The sequence below is a fragment of the Sparus aurata genome, chromosome 13 (genome assembly GCF_900880675.1).
Source record: "Sparus aurata chromosome 13, fSpaAur1.1, whole genome shotgun sequence".
NCBI classification, from domain to species: Eukaryota; Metazoa; Chordata; class Actinopteri; order Spariformes; family Sparidae; genus Sparus; species Sparus aurata.
The window spans coordinates 15,470,874-15,492,114 of NC_044199.1; the positions used below are offsets into that span (position 1 = coordinate 15,470,874).

The 21,241-nt window shown below is 40.8% G+C and overlaps 2 protein-coding genes across 4 annotated transcripts; one reads left to right on the forward strand and one right to left on the reverse strand.

The window, feature by feature from the left end:
* Positions 1–751: 751 nt before the first annotated feature.
* Positions 752–7,869, reverse strand: ube2g1a (ubiquitin-conjugating enzyme E2G 1a (UBC7 homolog, yeast)). The gene is made up of 6 exons (XM_030438449.1): positions 7,638–7,869; positions 5,233–5,335; positions 4,988–5,085; positions 4,027–4,205; positions 3,525–3,643; positions 752–2,017 (listed from the first exon to the last, which is right to left on the reverse strand). Exons 1-5 carry the CDS (start codon positions 7,681–7,683, stop codon positions 3,557–3,559), a joined length of 513 nt encoding a protein of 170 aa, XP_030294309.1. The 5' UTR covers positions 7,684–7,869; the 3' UTR covers positions 752–2,017; positions 3,525–3,556.
* Positions 7,870–7,932: 63 nt separating this feature from the next.
* On the forward strand, positions 7,933–19,223 carry spns3 (SPNS lysolipid transporter 3, sphingosine-1-phosphate (putative)). 3 transcript variants are annotated; one of them, XM_030438448.1, is made up of 13 exons: positions 7,933–8,124; positions 12,199–12,451; positions 12,540–12,605; positions 12,832–12,968; positions 13,232–13,383; positions 14,669–14,735; positions 14,830–14,972; positions 16,153–16,305; positions 16,404–16,593; positions 17,575–17,640; positions 17,740–17,838; positions 17,958–18,129; positions 18,628–19,223. In XM_030438448.1, exons 2-13 carry the CDS (start codon positions 12,220–12,222, stop codon positions 18,732–18,734), a joined length of 1,584 nt encoding a protein of 527 aa, XP_030294308.1. In that variant the 5' UTR covers positions 7,933–8,124; positions 12,199–12,219; the 3' UTR covers positions 18,735–19,223. The 3 variants fall into 3 exon arrangements, with proteins under 3 accessions (XP_030294308.1, XP_030294306.1, XP_030294307.1); XM_030438446.1 differs by lacking the exon at positions 7,933–8,124 and adding an exon at positions 10,221–10,259; XM_030438447.1 differs by lacking the exon at positions 7,933–8,124 and adding an exon at positions 11,215–11,397.
* Positions 19,224–21,241: the final 2,018 nt, after the last annotated feature.

A 21,241-nucleotide genomic window follows, 5' to 3' on the forward strand; every position in this document is an offset into this window, starting at 1 on the left:
GCATTATGTGCAAGAAGCTTGACAGCATCACATTGATCAAGTCAGTCATCTGCTCACTTAATTCTCTAAACAAAGGGCTGCAAATTTTAAGGATAAGGGAAATAAAATATGACACAATGCTGCAAATGATAAAACCCTGAAATTAAACTTTGTTTTCAAGAGGACTGTCTCCAAAATTGTGATATTTGGTTTACTGTACTGTGTTCTGTGCTGTGGAAATCACCAGATTCTTGTGACATTTGTTGTATCATGTTGTCTTGTTTTACCTATATCGTGGGTCATCATGTTCATATATGTGGCAGTCCGGTCTCTCAAAAGTAACACTGGATTCATTAAGTGACTCTGATCCAAAAGCAATCTGTGAATAAACACTATTGACTGGCAGATCTTATTAAAAAAAAAATAGCAAAAGAAGAAACTGCACACTCTAGGCATAATCCCCTTAATCTATGAAAAACTAATCATGTAATTATACCAAAATACATAATCTGATGCATGACCATGCTGAGAAAACAGATGAGGGAGTTTGAGTTTAAACTTAAGAAATGCTGTTCTAATATCTGCAATATTTAGTGGACATTTTCTTAAACAAATGGAAAATAAACCAGGTTAGAATGGCCATCCAATAAATACATGTCAGTTGTGCAATGAAAACAAGTTGTGTACATGAAAGCTTTCTGCTGTCTTTGTCATAAGTGATATGTAATTCATGTTGTATCCAAAACACGCCTTGATTAAATACACAAGTAAATATTGAAAAAAAGTCATATTTTAGAAGAACTCACTACAGGTGACAGGTTTCATGACATGAAAAATATACATCAGTATTTTGTCTTTGTACATTAGGCAAAACTGCAATAGTTCAGTGAGCAGAATAATCATGAGATCATGAGATCGTGGATCAGGGAGAAATAGCAACAAAGCAAAAGGGGCGCACATACTGTATACACAAACACTCAAACATTCGCAAACAAAAATCCCAGAAACATTCAGCAAAAAACAAACCAAAACAAAAAATACGATAGAGCATGCATAACAATTCCTACTGAGGACAACACAGAAGAGGAAGAGAGGTTGCTAAAAGAACGGAATATTGGAGAAGAGGACCTCAAAAAATTAACGCGTACACTTGATACTAGGGGAGTTATTGCTACACCAAATTGTAACCAATACCCTAATTATACAGATTCCCTGTGTACTGACTATTAAATAAATTCACACATTGGTGGTGCACAATTTCTCCATCTTTTTTCCAAACATTTCTTAACACTTGTTCAATGCAGGGTGAAGTGGCCAGGCATTTTATTAGGAGGCACTTTTGAAAAAAGATCAACAAAACTTAGCATGCACAAAAATTAAGGGGTATGTTGCCTTTTGGGTGGTAAGACTCGTAACTGATAAAGAAAACAAAATCACTCGGTGCACGTGTGTTGAGCTATGAGAATGTTGAAGAACCAACAAAAAACAGCGGTGTATTCTAATATGGCGGTATTCCTCCTTCACCGGTCATTCATGTCTCACTTGAATCAATCAAGCTCTTCACAGGTGATATTCCTCCAACAGCATCACAATTATCTTTCTATTTTAAAGACCTCCTGTTAAAACAATCTACAAAGAACTAATGCATGCTGGAGGTGAGAAAGGGAAAGTGAACAAAAATAAATTTATCTGAGCCAGCGCTACTCATTTGGTCTAAGTGTCTCGATGGATGGAAAGGGAGCTTATATATTATCCGGTTTAGTCTGTGCTATATACATGTCTTTACAATATCTTCCTGAATGTTGAAGCAGTTCATAGACTTGAAAAATGTTTTATCATCTTCTGGGTTGTTTGTGTTGTTGATTTTTTTTTTAGTTGGCACTTGCTTGGCGGTTTTCTGTCAGCCTTGGTAGTCTCTGTTATGTTCTATTGCAGCCTACAGTAGCCAGTCTGTTCCTGCCAAAATAAAGGAGGACAAGCCTGACGACAGGGTGGAAGAGTGCAGGAAACAGTGCCATGTTGATTTCCAATTGGAGACCTGTGGGAAAACACACATGTAATGACAGGAAAAACAGTTAGGAAGCTGGCGAGACAGATTATACAAGTGATAACGTCAAGAGCAGGCACAAATATGAAATGAACAAAAAAGGGGCAGCGTGTTAGACCAGATGGATGTGGGTGCAATTCAAAGTTCAAGTGTGAAGTGTACATTCCCTGAATTGCATGACTCAGATGACAGCATAAGATGACTATCTTAACCGACACCAACCCTTTCATCTGAGTGGCCGTTACACTGTGACTAAGTTCAGTTGAATCAACACTTCCCTAAAACAGTTCAAACTAAAACTAAACAGGAAAACCTTCATGCAGCGAGGATTCACTGCAGGACTGCTGTGTCCGGATTTGTGGTGTACCCAATAAAAGTGGCAACTAGTACCATTTTAAATGCAAGATTTTTTTAAAACGTGGGTAAAACGGTCTAAAAAAATGGCCATTGATTCTGTTTTATTTGCGAGCGGACAAGTTTGCCTTTCTGTTTAATTCTATTTTCTTCTTCTTGAGTGTCACATTTGTTATCACGAATGCGCCAGAAAACCGAGAACTAAAAGCAGTAGATCATATACTTCTTTTAACTACACCAGAACACATTAATTTTATCTAAAAAACATTAATCAATAAAACAGACATGTTTTTTCCAGAGCTGATGATGGAAGGTGCCAAGGTGCGACACATCTCACTTCTCTCTCATCTCTGTTCAGAGTTGCAGACATGCAGTAATCATCAGGTAGCTGGTAAGGATCAGGTTCTGACATTAAAGTCACAGACAAAGTAAGGGTAGTTAATCTTTAAGTATATTTTACCTTAGTCTCTCTGTAAAACTCAGTGCTGACCAAGCTGCCTTAGTCTCCTATGCCTCAGCCAAAAAGCGGCACTTGACACATTCTACGCCAAAGTGATAGGAAATACCTCTCTGCTGATATACAAACAGTTGTTATTATTAAGCGGCTTTTTGTTACACCACATTCACTATTGTTACTGCCCCTAATTAAGAATATGTCTGATAAAAAGTTGGCCTTGTGAAAAGGCAGAAGAGAAACTGGACTAAACGGGCTGGACATGCCGCACCGACTACGCCCCCGGACACTCACTGACTCCCCTGACAAAGCCTGACAGCCGACTGTCGGTCTGGTGTCTAAAAGCTATAACCTCAACATGCATAAAAGCATTGCGCCTGGCAATGGGCGAAAATGAGCATGTCCACCTAGGTGTTGTGTTTTCATCAGTCGAGTGAGTCAGGGCTGGAGACTACTGCAGAGACATTTGAGTGATGCTGATGCATCCATTACCATTAAAGACAAAAGCTAGACATAAGTGGTTTCTATTGTCCAGTGTGAAAAGGGTGTCAGTGTAGTTCACATTTTAATTACAAGACCTTTTTTACTTCAATTTCACCAGGTGTAACAGGCAACCATTTCTGAATAGCTGAAGTTAGTTGAGATTCAAGAGCAAAAGATTTTAAAATGGTTTCATTCGAGGATACTTGCCCTGAAAACATGAAGCTAGATCGTTGCTAATATCACTCAAACGCAGTCTCTTGGCTTTTTCGTACACAACGGGCAACTTTCCTTTTGAAGGCTCCATGTCTGTCCTCCCTCCACTCTTTCTGCAGAGGGGAAAAAGGTAAAGACAATTTAGTTTTCGAATATATACATACATGTATCTTTAACTTTACTCCATTCTCTCTCGCATAATGGTGGGGGATTATTTTGCATTTTACTCAAAGTTGTTATAGATTTCTTTATTAAAAAAAAAATCAAAATGAAGAAGTAATTAACTGATTATTTCTTTAATACATTCACTATTTAATACCATTCGAAACATAAACCAGCAAATTCTTGGAATTCACTGAAATGTGTGGTTTCAAAAGGACAGACATATAGGCATTAGGTGACCATCAGATGTTGTTTTAAACAGAAGAGACTTGGGAAAAATATTTTATTCAAATAACTGTTCTAATCAACTTTTCTAACCTACAAGTACACTTACTGCAGCATCCACATTTGCTGGTGAGTCGCCATTTGGGTCTGCCAGCATAGAGATAACACTAATCATGATGGTTTCCACTGTGTGGATAGGCAGCCAGCGCTCCTCTGGTTTCTCATAGCCATACTTGTCCTCCCCAGGCTCGTGCAAAATAGAAATACATACATCTCCATTCTTGTCAACTGGGGAAACAACCAAACAGGTCAAATACAATTTATCTGCCGGAAAATGCTTTTGCTAGTTCTGTGGTTTGACATGACATTTAGCCAATAAACTACCAAACTGATTTATGATATTGTTTGTAGACAGTGCCTATGAAAATTATCATCCTCCACTTTGAGTCAACATTTTGCAGAGGCACCCAAGTGTCTACATTATGTCTACAGTATCAGCTTTGCACAAAAACAGATTTAAAAAAAAATGTAATTCCAGATGTGCAAAAACTCAGAGGTGCATCTTTTTCATTCCACTGTTCACACTACATAAAAAATATCAACATACTGCAACACATAATCTGTAACAGAGTGACATGCTGTAAGGAACAAAATATCATCAATATCCAATGTGAGGTTACTCTATTTTCTTCAAAGTGAAAATTGGGCACAGATGTAGTTTATTGTAGGCACAAAAGTTCTGCTTAAAAATGTACTTTGTTATACTCTTCATGACCTTGCAGCATAAAGGTTTTCTTCTGAATGTTTTACTTTAAAGAAGGCTAGTGAAGATAATGAAGTAAGGCCATGAAGCGCATGATATGATTATGTCATCTTAAATTCCTGATAATCATGTAGTGAAAAAATATAACATTGTGATAGCCCTAGTATTAACATAAAAGGTAAAACCCTGATTTCTAAAATCTCGATTCACTAAATCTCCATCTTTGTGAAAAACATGCCCTCCACCTCCTCAAACAGGTCTACAAAAAAGGGCAAAATTATTCACATTGTACTACACCTGTACCTACCATTAGGGTGCCAAATATCTGTGATGAATTTCATTTTAGGTGGCCTGAGAGGGTAGTCTTTGGGAAATGTCAGATGAGCTTTAAACACACCACCTTCACTGTGAAAACAAAGAGAACAATCAATAGGTGAATATTGTACAAGCTTCAAAACAACCAGAGCAATGCTGAGCAAAAGTTGCTCAGAACACAAAATAATAACACATCTGTACAACCACTTCTCATGTATGATACAGTGTTAGACTTACTACAGTGTGTCTGGAGGCCCAATGATAAGGACTTCCCATCTGTAGAGATCATTGTCCTCAATCAGGCCTGCTGAGAATCCCTCCACTGGGTTTTTGTTCAGCTCTAGATATTAAAAAAATGCCAAAGTCAAATAAATAGTTAATGGCTCATATCATAGTACCTACAGCATGTTAACCAAACTGACGTTGTGATTTTCGGAAGACTGCTGAGGACACAACATCAACCTCATATTAGGAGACCTTGGTTGAGGCTTGAATGAGAACCAGCAGTGTGTTGAAACCACACACCACCCAAATAGTCCGAGGCCAACTCTTACTCAATCACTCTACAATTCACCAGATATGTTTTGCACTTCGCAAAAGATAACACGTTATCTATATTTAGCATTATTATTTATTGAAAAACTGTATTAAGAAATACGATAACCACTCATAAAGATCAGAATACTGATTCTGAGCAGGGATCAAAAATCTGTGAGTGATGAGTCTGTGTTTGTTTTAGGTACCATACTGAAGGAGAAAGTGTGACAGTCCCATGTGCCGATCTGTTAGTTACAATGACATCTGATTAACACTACAACTAAATTTAGTTAAAAGCTTCACAATAGATCAAAGCTAAGAGCAGATCATGCAGATAATGTGGCCTTCAACAAAGATTGCTATGTCTAGTCATAATCTCTACCGAAACACATATCCAGACTGCTTGCCAACATTTCCCCTTACAAAGATTTCCTGCCATTTAAATGACATTTTGGTCACCACTCCTCCTATATTTCAACCAATCTTCATAACATTTTGTATTTAGCATATCTAAATGACACATTAAAACGTTCATTTTGTGACATTCCCAGCCATATATTTTAGCCTAAGGGCCATCCTTGGCCCTGGGCTCAGATGTTAACCCAGGGTTTAGCCAAGCTCAGGTAAAGCTGGGGTTGAATATCCGTGGAAAATGACAGAAATGTTTACACTCTGGAACGTCACGTGACTACTTTAGGTAAACTTCCCACTGACAACATTTAGCCCTGTGTTTTAGTCAATTTCCAAGTGAAAACCACACAGATTTAGGGCTATACCTGCTCAGGAACATGGCCAGCGAGCCCTAATTTAGTACCAGAACTGTGCCAGGGTGAAAGCTTTCTGGGACTAAGAAGGCTAGGAATGGGCTAAATTAAGTGTAAAAAGACCTTCAGGGCTCTTTAAATGGTTATTGTTATTCAGATGGAACGCCAACTGGCATTTTACCTTTCTGCACATGTGTGAACAGTCATGTTTCAAAATAGATACTTCTGTGCTACAAGTGAAGTCTGACACTTCAACATAATTACTTGATGTCAGCCAGATAAAAACTTACATGAGTTTCAGTGCTGCGTTAGAACACATTATAAGTGCATTTCTAAAACAAAAAGCATGCATTTGTCAATGAAAATGTACTTATTCCTTTATATCAATAGCCTCTCTATCAAATCCAAGTAAGTATGAGAATATATGAAATACCAAGGGTAATTTTCATTTCTGACTTTAAGCTACTTGTCTTCTTTTTTCGTTCAAATCCCACATATTCAGGTCCAGGTGCATTACCCATCATTATGGAGATAGACATTTCTGCAAATCTGCAAACGAGCACAATATGTCCCTGACAGGTTGCATATAGAATGTACGATCTTAAATAAAACCAGAAATGTAACATAAAGCGTTAGCTACATGTGCGTCCAACTCAGCTGCCTTTATAAATTGGCTTGTATCAGGGTAGCTCAATTTAATGCGCAACTGACGCTGCTAAAACAACGAATAGAGATAAGTTAGCTTGTTAGCTTGGGCTGTTAAAGCTAACAACAGTGACCGCGGCTAACTTGAACCGACAGATGTAGCGAGTTGGCTAAATATGTTAACAATTCAATGTGGTTAGTACGGGAAACTGGGTCAACTAGTGCAACGCTGCTTAGATTCATGCATAAATACAGTGACTGGCATCACGCTAATCGCACAAGAATCAGACGTCATGTCTTAAAAAAAGGAAAACACCACTTGTTATGTCAAGTCAAGTATATGTAAACACATCGAGCCAGTTAGATGCTAACGCTCGGCTAATTGCTTTTAGCTAGCCCGATACTAGAAACTCGTTGGGACTTCTGACAGCAGCTTTGATATCAGTATGCAACGTCGAAGCACACATATGAAAGAGTTGGGTCTCCCAACAGACTGAAGGCATTTATTTTTCATGAGACAACTGAGTCTGTCGACTTCCACTGCTACAATCTCCACGCAGTTTATTTGTCATGGGACGTTAACGTTTGTGTGGAAGGTTCAAGAAAACAGTTTGCGCCAGCACCATCGTTTGAATCACAGCTAACGGTAGTGTTTAGCTAGGCATCCAGCATCAATTAACACCAAGGATTGATTACCTGCAAGCTGTCTCTTGAGTAACAGCGCTGACTGAGGCTCTGTCATAGTTTAACGAACGTAATGCAGCTATGTTCAATGGCAATATTTAGAGGTAACGGCTTTAATTTAACGTTCACCAAACACTGCTCCGTCTCCTCTATTTTCCGTTTAGCATTCTCGTCATTCTTCTTCTTCTCCTCCTTCTCCCTTCTCTTGCTACTGCTGCTACCGCTTCTTCTTCGTGGAAATGTTGTTTTCTTTCCCGCAGCCGGCTTCCATTTTGATGCATCACTGCCATCTCCTGGACATTCCTACGATCGCAGTCTTCCCTTGTATCCACTGCAACACCCTACCCATTACAAAGAATGAAATCATAAGGAAAATTAAATTAACTGTTTTCCAATCAAATGTCGCGCCGTCAGCTAGCTTCTTATATACTCTAGAGACTGACAATGCCCTGCATTCTGCGAGCGTAGAGCACGGAAAAGACCGAGGGATAAACTCCATGTAAGTATAGTATTTTCCATGGCCGCTGTGCTACATCTATAATTTCCCCCATCAAATCACTTAGTTTACGGAATGAGACTCACTGAAAGGTTACAGTCATACAAGAACACTGAGGCCTTTCAATCAAACAGATGTGATATCAGAGCTGTGTTGGCTGCAGTACCCACGGTGGACACTAGATGACGCCAACTGACCTGATCTCGACGGCCCTTTGACAACATGATGTTTAATACAACAACAAAAAACATAGATTCTTTTTATTACAGATAAATGTCAAGTGTCCTGTAATCCACCGTAATTTTAAGGTAATTGATGTATTTATTAGGGCCCACACATGTAGTAGTAGGATTGAGCTACATGCCGAAGCATCCTTGAGCAAGATGCTGAACCCCAACACTGCTCCTGATGTGCAGTTGGCACCTTCGTGGCAGCCGCTGCCATCAGTAAGGGCCCTGCGATGAGCTGGCGACTCATCCAGGGAGTACCCTGGCCTTCGCCCATAGAGTCACTGGATTTGGCCCCAGTACCCCCGCTCCACCTTGAAAAAGGTGGTATAAAAGCGGTAACATCACCCGCAACCCGCATGGATAAAGCGGAAGAAAAAAAACGAAACGAAACGAAAAACATGTAGTCCGTATCTCTTAATGTGTGACATTAACTGCTATTCTCATTTAACACTAATATCACAACTTGGTCCACTTCTTCATGCGAAAGAGAGAGCTGATGTCAGGCCATGATTAGGGTGGGTTTTCATTTTTCTGTTGGAGGAAGTGGCAGATCGTAATCACATATTCTTGTAAAGCTGTGAGCACAAGTGCAGCTTCGTTTGTAACTCCTGAACTGGTTGCTGCATGTCTGTCTTTTTTAAAACTGGTTTGCTTTCTAACAGGCATGATAGCCACCACAGAGGTGCATCATTTAGTCCCTGCATACGTCTCCAATTTCCCAGCATTGTTGGGAACAACTGTTACCCCTTTTCCATTGGTCAAAAATCCCACACAAACTCGCTAAGATGTGCAATGGAAATGTGTAAACTGGGCATTTACACTTGGATTGTCGACTGAGACCAATTTCAGGTTAAGCTCCTGGCTAACTTAAATGGGGATAAAACAATCTTGCTATGCGGCTCTTTTGCACTTACCAAATGTTATTGGACCGAATGGCTCAAATAAGCATGGTTAAATGAGTCATTTCGCTGGGTCACAGTAATTTATGTACATATTGTTGTTTTCTCTTCTGTTACAACTGTTTCCTGTGCATTCAAGACATGAAATGTGACGTCAGTGACGTCAGTGTTACGCTGCAGATAAAAATTACAGATGGTCTGCCCTGCAAATGGGAAGTGGGAATGGGGTCAATAGGTGGATTAACTCGTGTTTAAGGTTGTAGACCAACTAATTTTGGTGGAAAATTGGTATATGTATCTGTGGAACTCAGAGAAGATACGAATACATTGACTGTTTACAAGTGTTGATCCTGGCTTTGCATGCTTACATTGGCATCCAAACATGACTGGTCCTTGGACCACTGTTGCTCCGATAAGTGTAAATAGTTAAAACATTTTGTTTTTCCTCCCACGGATCGGTCAGAACATGCTATACTAGCTCTTGTTGTTAAAAATGACAGTCAGAAGCAGTTTCAGTTGGTCCTTGGTCATGATAAACCAGCCACCAGCGGTCCTTTGTTTTGGACAAGCAAAGTGCTGGTGCCAATCTGGAACCAGTTTTCCTCTCTGGAAGCCAGTTCTTTGGCTGTTGAAACACGAGGAACCGGTACAAGAGTAAGCACTGACTCCGAACCAGCACCTGAACCACCTTAATGGAAAAGGGGTGACAGAATTTCAGCAGAGCATATTACTGGAACTGGTTGAAGTAAAAATGGCAGTTTAGTTGTCATTATGATCATATTTGTTTGTATTTGCGTTTTTTACCTCTCTCTTGCCTCTTTCTTATCTTCAACTTTTTTTTTTCCTTTGATAGTATCAGCTCTCACCAGGAGCACTGGAATTAGTAGTTTTTCCTGTTCGGCCATCGTCGGTGTAGGCACCAACACGACAGGATCTTACTCTCTGCTGTTCCCCAAACAGACAGTGCCACCTCTGTCCTCATTGGATGAGGCAGGCAGGGATAACGGAGGTCAGTTCTTTAAGCTGAGGCATTCACTTCACCGTGTCACAGATAACAAACCACTTCCCAGAACACTCTGTTCAGTGCACTCTCTCAGCTGAAGGGGTATGTTGATGTTCAGAATAAAAGTTCTGCTCGGTAATTTAAAAAACTCGGTTTGGAATTCACATGAATAGTGGAGGAGGATTGGTTTTGTAAGGAATGTAAGGACATGGTGTGCATGAAAACCTCTTGGGGCGGCAGTCTTTCATGTATCTTGTTTTCAAGACAAATAATTTTCCCTGCACCAGACAGCACGAAAGATCCCATTTTTTCACAGTTACAACCTCGCCGACTGTGGCGAAACAAAGGCTCTAGCAGTTTAATACGCTAACATTATTATATATATCAGGCCTCCAATTAAACAGCTGTTTCACTCCACAGTTTGGCTGAGAGTTAAGGAAAAACAATAAAAGAAGAACAGCATCACTTTTCTCAGCTGTCTGTGGGAGTGCCCCAATTAGATCATCTTCAGATGTATTTCAGGACGCATAATTGTCATAAAGTCCGAGTCACAAGTTAGTTTGATTGATGGGCAGTACTACTTTTCAGTCATCCATTACCTAGTATGCCCAAAAATGGCACAGATCACCACAATGTATCAGAGGCAGTATCTCTTCTCCAAAATGCTGATGATTCAACAGAAGACAGAGCTGCAACCACTGAAAGTCATAACACATTCATCAATAGCTCACCACCTGACGCCCACGCACATCACCCCTTCCCTTTTGTCCTTCTGTTGTGTGAATTTCGTGCACAGTTATTAAAAGTTATCAGTGAATCATGCCCGCAGCAAATGAAGCATATTTAACCTAACTGTCTGGTTCTCTGCGTATCATGTGTGAGAATGAAAATGAAAGAGAAAAAAAGGGGACATTTGACTTGTTTACAGCGTTGCGTCAGTGATGATCTGTGTGAAGAACATATGACCAACCCAGAGTGGGCTGTTCCCTTCTGCTAACTCAATATCCCCTGAGGCATGTCAGAGCTGAGGCCTCTGTTTGCTTCTTCAAGCCTCAGGGACACACTTTGAGCCACCGGTCTCTGACTACTGCAAACATGGAATGAAGGGAGAACATCACAGGAGCGGGACCCCGTCGACAAGCACGTGAGACTGTTTTTGCGACATTTGAATTCACGGACACAGTTTTGAAAGAAGACAACTGACGGTTTATATTTGTATGATGTGATTACATCAACGCCTGCATCAGTGTAAAGTGTGTTTGGTAAACCGAGCGAGGTCGTAGGTTGTTGCAGACGAAGTTTAGATGGTGACTGATTTGCACTAAGTTGTTTAGAGGATATGTTTCATGCACAATAGAGTCATTGTAACCGCTGCACTGACTCTAACCAGGTCAGATGGCATGCTGGCCTCTCACACCATGCTGGAAATAATGCTTTTTATTGAATAATCACCAGAATTACCCAGAACACATCATGGTGGCATTAAAAAGAGTTTGAGTCATAATCCTTGTTCTCCTTTTCCGTTTCTGTTTTGACACACTTTGCTTGCAACAAATTGTTTTGTAATTGCCCTCGGTGTCATAAGGGCTATGTCTTAAGTGTTTCCACAAAGCGCGTTAACTGATTTACCCAGAACTAGACTATGAGCGCGGCGCAGGACTTCAAAAGCGACCCTCCCTTCACACTGTGTGCCAGCAGGCTGATAAATGTACAGTGAGGCAGAAACAGTCACTTGATCTTCTGTGATATAATCAGACTTCATCTTCGAGATGAAAGCAAGAAATGCAACCTCCCGTGCTCCACTACAGACAGGGTCCTTCAGTCCTGTTGCTGAGCTTTATTGAGTTCTTTCATTACACTTGTTGCCAAGCTGTGCACGAGCTGAACCACAGAGGGCAAAGGATTTCTCTCAAACTAGGTCATACGGTACATTCTCTGTTCCCAGGTGAAGAGAGAGCTGCTCACCATGGAGCCAAACGGATCAGTGTCGCCACCCAAGGACAGACCGAGGCCTCGATGGAGCCGGTGCTCCAGCTCTGGTCTACGTTACGGCTCTTTTGTAAACAGCCTCTCATCACTCGCAACAGCAGAAGAGGTAGTGCAGAAATCAGCTATATCGCCTCGACGCTCCTACATAGCCGTGGCCGTGCTCTGCTACGTCAACCTGATCAACTACATGGAGCGGTACACAATAGCAGGTTGGGTGATCTCTTGTGCACACATGACAACACTGCCTGTAAACAGACAGCCTTTAGTTGACCTACACATTGTTTTACTGTCATACAGGCGTGCTCATCAACATTCAGAAGTTCTTCGATATCAGTGACAGTGTGGCCGCACTTCTGCAAACAGGTATGATGGCGCATCTCCTCGATAGACACACGCCCACCAGCTCTGTTTCCTGCATTCGTTAAGATGACCTTGTGTAAGACGTGCTGCAAATGAATTTCACAGCCACAGAAGTATGGAATCAGACACTCACTCACATGCACGAGTGTACGACACGATGAAAGTGAGTTTTATTTTGAGTGTCACGAGTGGGTTTTTCTTCAAGTCATTCTCATCCATGTACTTGCAGTCTTCATCTGCAGTTTCTTACTTCTGGCCCCTCTCTTCGGTTACCTTGGGGACCGCTACAATCGGAAGTACATCATGATCGCTGGTTTGAGCATCTGGCTTGTGACTGCGGCCAGCAGCTCTTTTGTCAGTAAATGGGTAAGTGCAAAAATAGATGCACGGACACTTATTAGGAGTGCGAAAACAAGAAGCAGCAAGATGACACAAACCCACTTCCTGTGGCGCATCATTTTTTTCTTCCTCTATTTGACTTCATCATCACTTTTCAAATGGAAATGACCCTGAAGTTCAGTGCAATCAGTGTTCGATGGAAGGTTATTCTTACTTTCGTAAATTAAAAAGTGAATTTTTTAATATTTGTGGTGTTCCGGGCAGTAACGGTGGCATCTTGATCCCTCTAGCAATTCTGGCTCCTGATGCTGTTGCGAGGCATGGTTGGGGTCGGAGAGGCCAGCTACTCCACCATTGCTCCAACCATCATCGGTGACCTTTTTAGCGGGACTCAACGGAGCGCCATGATCTGTCTCTTCTACATCTTTATCCCCGTCGGAAGGTTAGAAACCAACTCCATCTAGGTCAACAACATCAAGTTTTTCGCCCTGCAAGTTAATTTTCACAATCTGCTGAAATAGACTCATCGCTTTAATGTTTTAAGTTGTGAATTGGTTGAGAAGAGGCAGACATTACTGTGAAATGATTTCAATTTGCAAACCAACTTCCTCCCCAATCACAGACAGACAAATTCTCTACCACAGAAAAGAAGAAATGACTGTATTTTTAAAGAAAACTTAAGAAGGCCTGAACATCCTGTGACAAAGTTCTGGTTAAATATCGCACATGCAGCTCATTTTCAGGTTCACACTTTTATTTAGGATGTCTTCTGGCAATTACTGTTGAAAAATACATGTTTTTTACTCACACTGTCCATCGCTGCACCTCTATTCACCCTCTGTCTGACTGATCCAGCTTTGTGACTGACTCTTTAAGGCCACTATCCTGAATAGACCAGTCTGACCAGCAATAATTGGTCTCACAGGCTCTCACAGGCCTGAGCAGACACTACCAAATGTGTTTCCACATCAGCTCTGCTGTTTTTTTTTGGTAGTGGCTGTATATTGTGACATCACAACCTCACGGAAGTCTTGTTTAAATGCACGATTTCTGAATACGAGCAGGGTGAATTTCTTAGTGGATTGAGGTGTCATACTTTTGCAGTATTCATAAAGCACATGCGCGTTTGATTTTTATAGAGGAGCAATAGAAAGCGTCCTGACTGATATCATTACAAAGTGGCATGATTCTTGCAAGGCCCAAGACAGGAAGACTTCGCAGCAGGGCAGCACTGATAACCATCTAGCGAGCATCAGCGAAACGTGAGGTTCACAACGGATATCAGAAACAGCACCGACCCCAGCCACAGCCCGTATGTTGTGGTTTCAAAAGTTATCTAGTGCCGATCCGACAGACTACGAAACCAGCTGGTGTCTGCAGGCTGTGAGATTCTTGAATGCATCCTCCGACTTCCACCATAAAAAATCGTCTATCTTTATGACTTATTGATTGATAGATTGAAATCTTTATTTTTCGAACATTTGCATTTATTTTTCATAAACAAACAAAACAACAGAAGAGTAGTGCAAAATGAGAACAAGCAATTCGTAGTAGTGCGATGAATTGCGATCTGATAAGGACCCATTTGCAACTTGATTTCCGTTGTACAACCCTGTGTTGTAGAATGATAGATTGATTAACCTTGCATTTGTACAGGTTTAATGTATTGCTAAGCTTGTTTATGGCATTATCATCACTCAATTTGTTACCATCGGTTGTGTTTTCAGTGGTCTTGGTTACATAACAGGGGCAGGGATTGCTAATGCCACAGGGGACTGGCGCTGGGCACTCAGGGTGAGAACACTTAAACTATCAGTAAATGCAAATGTTAGCTGAGCACTGACAGTTGCAGAGGGACAGATATCTTCACAGTTTGCTGCGTTCACAGATCACACCCATCCTGGGTGCAGGGGGACTCATCTTGCTGACCCTCTTATGCCCCAACCCACCCAGAGGTGCTGCTGAAACCCAGGGAGAGGGAGTTGCAATGCAGAGCTCTTACCGCGAGGACGTCAAGTATCTTCTGAAAAAGTAAGACGTGGGAAATAATATTGGTTAAATACTATAGTGTGGGCAGTCCTGGATTTATCAGGCCAATCGGCATATTGATTGAGAGTATTAAAAAAAAATTACATTCTGTAAATTTGGTCATTAAAGAATTGAGACCAGGATAGAAAATAAATATGTCAGTGCTCTCTGGTGGACAAACTATGTCATGGCATTACTTTTTCTACGATGTCATTATTTTGGCACAACCGTTCTACAATTTTTGGTTAGTTTGTATACCACTATATCCAGTGTCGGAGAAGCTAGTGTAATTCGTAAAACGACTTGTAGTTCAGCCTGGCAGTAGTTTGAACAAACTACATTTCTTCCCCTGGAGAAATGTAGTTTGTAAAACTACTGCTAAAAAAAAGTAGCTTTAGCAACTACTTAATACTCATTATATTCATTTAAATCAGCGTTAAATAAACCAACATATTGTGTATATGAAACAAAATATCATAGCCTACAAAAAATTCACATGCCAGTAGAAATTATGCCTCTCAACTCAAGTTGTATTTCTTAAAGAACAAAAGCTGACATTTTTGGTCAACATCATAGGAACTTCAGAGGCACTAACACTCGATGCCAGAGCAGAATCGCTTGTTGACACGACACATGAGCCGGTTCTGTTTGGCACTAAAAACATCTTTACCAACACTAAAAAGCCACTCACATGCTGCACTAACTGGGACACCAGTGTTGAACTTCACAAACACTTTGGACATTTTGGGTAGAGATTTGAAAGCATTTTGTGGGGACTCATCTGGTGACTTCACAATGGCTTCCACCTCATCCACTCTGTCATCAAAGAAAAATAAAATAAAATGTATATTATATTTTATAAAAAAAATATTTCATGTCATTGGCCAAAATTGTAGTTTGTGACCCAAGAAGTAGTTGAAATACTAGATGCAGCACAAATATGAATGTAGTTTAACTACCAGCAAGTTACAGCATATTGTAGTTAAGCTATGTAGTTACTGGCTACACTACTACATAGCTTAACTACTACACTACTACATGTAGTTTAAGTCTCCCCAACACTGACTATATCTGTAATAAGCTGATATCAGGCTATAAAGTGGCCTTTGCATTGTTTCCTAAAGTTTACAGAGATACGATTGTTGATTGATCTTCTCATCACTTGCTGTTACTCTTACCTTAGTAAAAGTTACGTGTGGTCGACGCTGGGAGTGACAGCTACGGCCTTCCTCGTCGGAGCGCTCGGTTTCTGGACGCCTGCTTTTCTGTCCAGAGCTCAGGTCTTTCAGGGGCTCCAACAGCCATGCGACAAAGAACCCTGCAACCACATAGACAGGTGCAACATGACCTTTGACTTGCATCATCTTTCATTCATGTAATTTCCTTGAAAGTCTCAACACAGTTTTAACCAGACCGTTTCTGCTCCCTGTACAGTTACATCTTCGGTGCTGTGACGGTGGTGACGGGCATTCTGGGAGGGTGTCTCGGCACGGCTTTGTCTAGGTGGTTCAGCAAAAAGAGGTCAAATGCGGACCCACTCATCTGTGCAGTGGGCCTGCTGGGATCAGCGCCCTGCCTTTTTATCGCCATCTTTGTGGCGTCAGCAAGCATTCCCACCACTTACGTAAGAGATATACATATTCCACTGCTGTCATCCTGTAGCTAAATGATTATGAATGAGACTGATGTCTCAGTGGTTGGATGGATTGTCGTGAAATTCTATATAATTCTATATATACATCCATGGTCCTTTCTGACTCAAACCTGTCAAATGCAACCTTTTCCAGTTACAGCAGTATTGTTCTGAACAAAGGAATATGTACCACTTTCTACAATAATGGAAGTAGGAAGTAGTAGTAACTTCAGATGTCAGGATTCTCCATAACCCTGGTGAAGAAACCACACAGTTGGATACTTTTTGAATTTTGTCAAGTTAGTGGTGGAGTCTAACTAAGTACGTATACGCAAGTACTTCGAGGTACTTGTACTTTCCTTGAGTATTTCCATTTGCTTCTTCTATATACTTCCACTTCACTACACTTTGGAGGCAAATATTGTACTTTTACGTCAAAACCTTTTTTTTTTAAATGAATTAATTTTATTTGCCATCAGATTAAAAACACTGAATCCCATAATCAGAAAAATGCTTGATATCTTAATTGCTTGATATAATTGGCCAGGCTGAACATTTGTTAACCCATGGTATACAGTATATACATACATGCAAATCTAGGCATAATTGTACTTCTTGACTTTTGATCTATAAGTACTTTAAGTGCTAAATGACGGTTGATACTTCAGTACATTCATATCCAGAAAATTAGACACAGTCAGAAACGTCAGGATTTATTCTCACAAAATACGATAACATGATATCTTTACTTTACTCAAGTACAACTTTTACAAATACTTTTTACAGCACTGTAAAGGCATTACCACTCCAAGATGTTGGAACAAGTGATAAAAAGTTGCGATTACATCATAAAGAGTAGAACAAGAGACATTTTCAGGGGAATGTCAGAAATGAAGCGCTGACCTCATCAAGTGATTAGTGGATAAACTATTAATTTCTATACTGATCAGTTTCTTGAACGTTTGATTTCAGGTATTTATTTTCCTAGGTGAAGTACTGATATCACTAAACTGGGCCGTCATGGCTGATATACTGCTGGTGAGTTTGAATGATGCATGTTGTAACAAGAATAAGAAAGAGTCTGCTGAAACTTGAAGCCAACCCATTTTGTGTTTTCTTTTTTTTTTTTCATTTCAGTACGTTGTTATACCAACCAGAAGGGCCACAGCCGAGGCTCTCCAGATTTCAGTCTGTCATCTCCTGGGTGATGCTGGGAGTCCTTACCTCGTAGGATTGGTGAGATATACTTCTACTTTCCCACCTTAAATTCAACAGCACTGTTTCATCAGGCTTGAGTCAGCCACTTTTCTGTGAATCATTAAGGAATAATGCCATCTTCACACTTGTATCAGTAGATATCTGATGCCATTAGCAAACAACAACCTGACACTCATGGTTGGAACTTCCAAAGTCTAAAGTACAGCCTGCTGGTCTGCGTATTTGTTGGGGTCCTGGGCGGACTGTTTTTCTTCTTGTGTGCCCTCTTCATCGCTGACGACAGGAAGGCCACTCAAAGACTGGTTGAAGGTATGTGTAGGTCTGCTGTTCTTCTGAGGTTTGGGTTCTAAAATCAACATGTTCTGAGACTTTTCCGATTTTGAATTTTGGTGCAGGGTGTATGTGTGGAAGCCTATTAAGTCCTCACCATTGTGTTTCGTCGTCCCTCTCTCAGTCTCCAGCCCTTCCTGAACAATAGCGCTCTATTCAACTCGCTTACTAAAAGATAGCATCCATCCTTATTCAGTTACGAACAAATTCTCCTTATCTGCACACATGACCCAAGAACACAACTGGCAGTCTAGTTTTTCTGGCACAAGGGGAGGAGATGGGCCAAATTTGATAAAGACAGCATCGTGTCTCTGGTTTGGATGTGAGTTGACCTCATTCCCTCCCTTCTGTTGGATTGTTAATTGTTGTGTGAGGCAGCTGCACGGACAGGGCGACCTAGCTGGCATCACCTTAGCAGATAACAGCAACCAACTACTGTGTGTGTGTGTGTGTGTGTGTGTGTGTTTGTGTTTACAGGAGATCCTCCACCTCAGCCTGGTCCTGCCGCATCTCAGCCCTCTGAGCCCTCTGAACCCTCTGAACCCTCTGAGCCCCCCCTCGAACTAAGCAACCGGGAGAAATGAGAACTGCTGGACAAAGGCAGCCATGCTGTCAATTTATCTGTAAATATTAGAAGTGAAGTCAAAATCCACTGTTGTCATGGACAGTAGGATTTTGGAGACGACTTGAAGAGATCCGTTTTCATCACTTGATGACAAATGGAGAGAAAACTGTTCATTTCACACCGTCGACTTTTAAACAAAAATTTACCTTCTCTTAAGTTTGAATTGTATTTCGTATAGTTGAAGTCAGTTTTATTGTGTACATCTGAAAGTATTAAATCCCAAAGTTCGAAGAGTTTTACAACTGTTGGACCACTGACCCTCGATTCAGATAAGAGAAAACTAATTCAAACAGAGGAACAAAGGAAGAAACTGTGGAGACATTTTGAAAGAATCAATTCATAATTTGTGGCAGTATTACCTCACCTTTGGGTGCACTGTGCAGTGTTGAAAAGTAAATGCTTATATTTTCGGATTTTTTTTTCTTCTAAATAAATGTTCAAGAAAAAATGTGACTGATCACTCTCTTCTTTCCAACCGTGGAGAACTTTTTCCTGTTCTATCTATCTATCTATCTATCTATCTATCTATCTATCTATCTATCTATCTATCTATCTATCTATCTATCTATCTACAGAAAATGAGCAATTGGATGCATGTTTGCAATGTACACTTCCCCAAACCATGGAGATGATCGAAGTTTACATTTTTTTTATGTTTCTTTAGGTCCAGTTTTCAGTTTCATTGCCATACATTCTAAGATGTACAGATGCATAAGCGTTAACCTCTCGTGACAGTGATAGCCCGGCCCCCCAAGACAATTGCTTTGCTGAAAATGGCCGCGTTCCGTTGTTTGTCGCTATTGTCTCCTTGTTTTTTTTTTCTTAATGATTTCCCAAGAATTTTGCTGGCAGCCATCTACACCCATGTGGTCAGCTTAGGCTGCAGATCTCTCCCCGTCTCCAGCTCAGTTTGGTTCATAAACCTGAGGCAGAATGAGCTGAATTTGCCCAAGTATCCATCGTGAGGATCATCAGATTAACCTCTCCATCTATGAATGTCCCAGCCAGCATGCAGCTGCCGCCTCCTAATGAGGACCACAGGGGCCGCAGGCTGGTCCACAACATATGCACATAATGGAGGTAAAGATGGAGGATCTCCGTGCTGCACTCTCACTGTTTACTGTAACAACTGACTGAAAATCCGCCCCATAATCCTGCATTCACACTCATTCCAGGGGATTTATCTCGGACGTGTCTCAATACTCTGACACTATGTTGGCAATGCCTGTGAGAAAAGAGAGTCTTTCTCTTTTAATGTATTGTATTCCGAGTATTTTCTCCTCAGTTCTTTCGAGTGTGTCCACTAGATGGCACTGCTGCATTTCTGTTCAAATGAGGCTATTGGTTCCTTTTATCTACGAGGTGCAATGGATCTGCCAGATGTTCACTGGGACCTCCAGGACAACTGTACCAATTGTGTGCTAATGCAGCATGTTCATAATGTGCATATTTACTGTAATGACCATTAATATCCCTGTGGGTCCTGGGCAGCGCTATTACACGTAATGATCTCACTGTAATGATATGACTTGGGTAATTTGCACTCCTTTCAGAAAACTATTTGTGGTATGTGATAGCAAACAGTTTTGAATTTTTGGATTTGATTTATTATTATCTAATTATCAGAGACAAGGAAAAAAAAACACACACAGATAGATGTACACACATATATATTGTTTACCCACACCTATAGACATATACATACACAAATAAACACATACACACGTATTGCTACACACGATAACCTCATCCTCTCGGAGGGGAAAAATGATAAATAGCTTATATGTCATTTTATGTTTCACTCCCAGGGTTGGGAGGGCTTTTTTTTTTTATCTTAATATCACGAGTGTGTTCTGTAAGAATACACGCTTTCTCATGATCTTAGTTTTTGGTGGGTTATTTCCTGGTTTATTTTGTAGTTACGTCCTCTTGTGTCTTATTGTCACTTTCCACCTCCTGCTCACCTGTGTTCCTGGTGTTCTGTGTCCCTCCTGTGCTCCCTGATGTCCCCTCCCACACCTGTCTCTCATCATCCTTGTTACTTTTTTGTTCTTTTTTGTTTTTCCCCTCACTCTTCGCTGCTTCCTGTGTGTCTCACCTGTCCCCAGGTCCTGTACTGTACTCGTGTCTACCTCTGTCAGTTTCTGTACTTCCACGTGTCCCCCTTGGTTTGTTGAGTTTTTACAGTTATGGATTTCTGTGTTGTGGCCTGTGTTTTGGCCGCCTGCCTTTGCTTTAGTGGGCTTCACTCTGCCTGCCTTTGTTGCCTTACCCTCTTAGGATTTTGGATTTCTACACCATTCTTTATTTTAAAATTATAATCCAATTAGTAATCCTCTTTTTCTTTTTACTAAATGTGTATGCTGATTATGTAGTGCCGGTGCTGTTGCTTGTTCATATCTTTTTGTTTCCATTATCTGTGTTGTTATCTATTTTGCAACAACCCTCCACACCCCAACCACACAA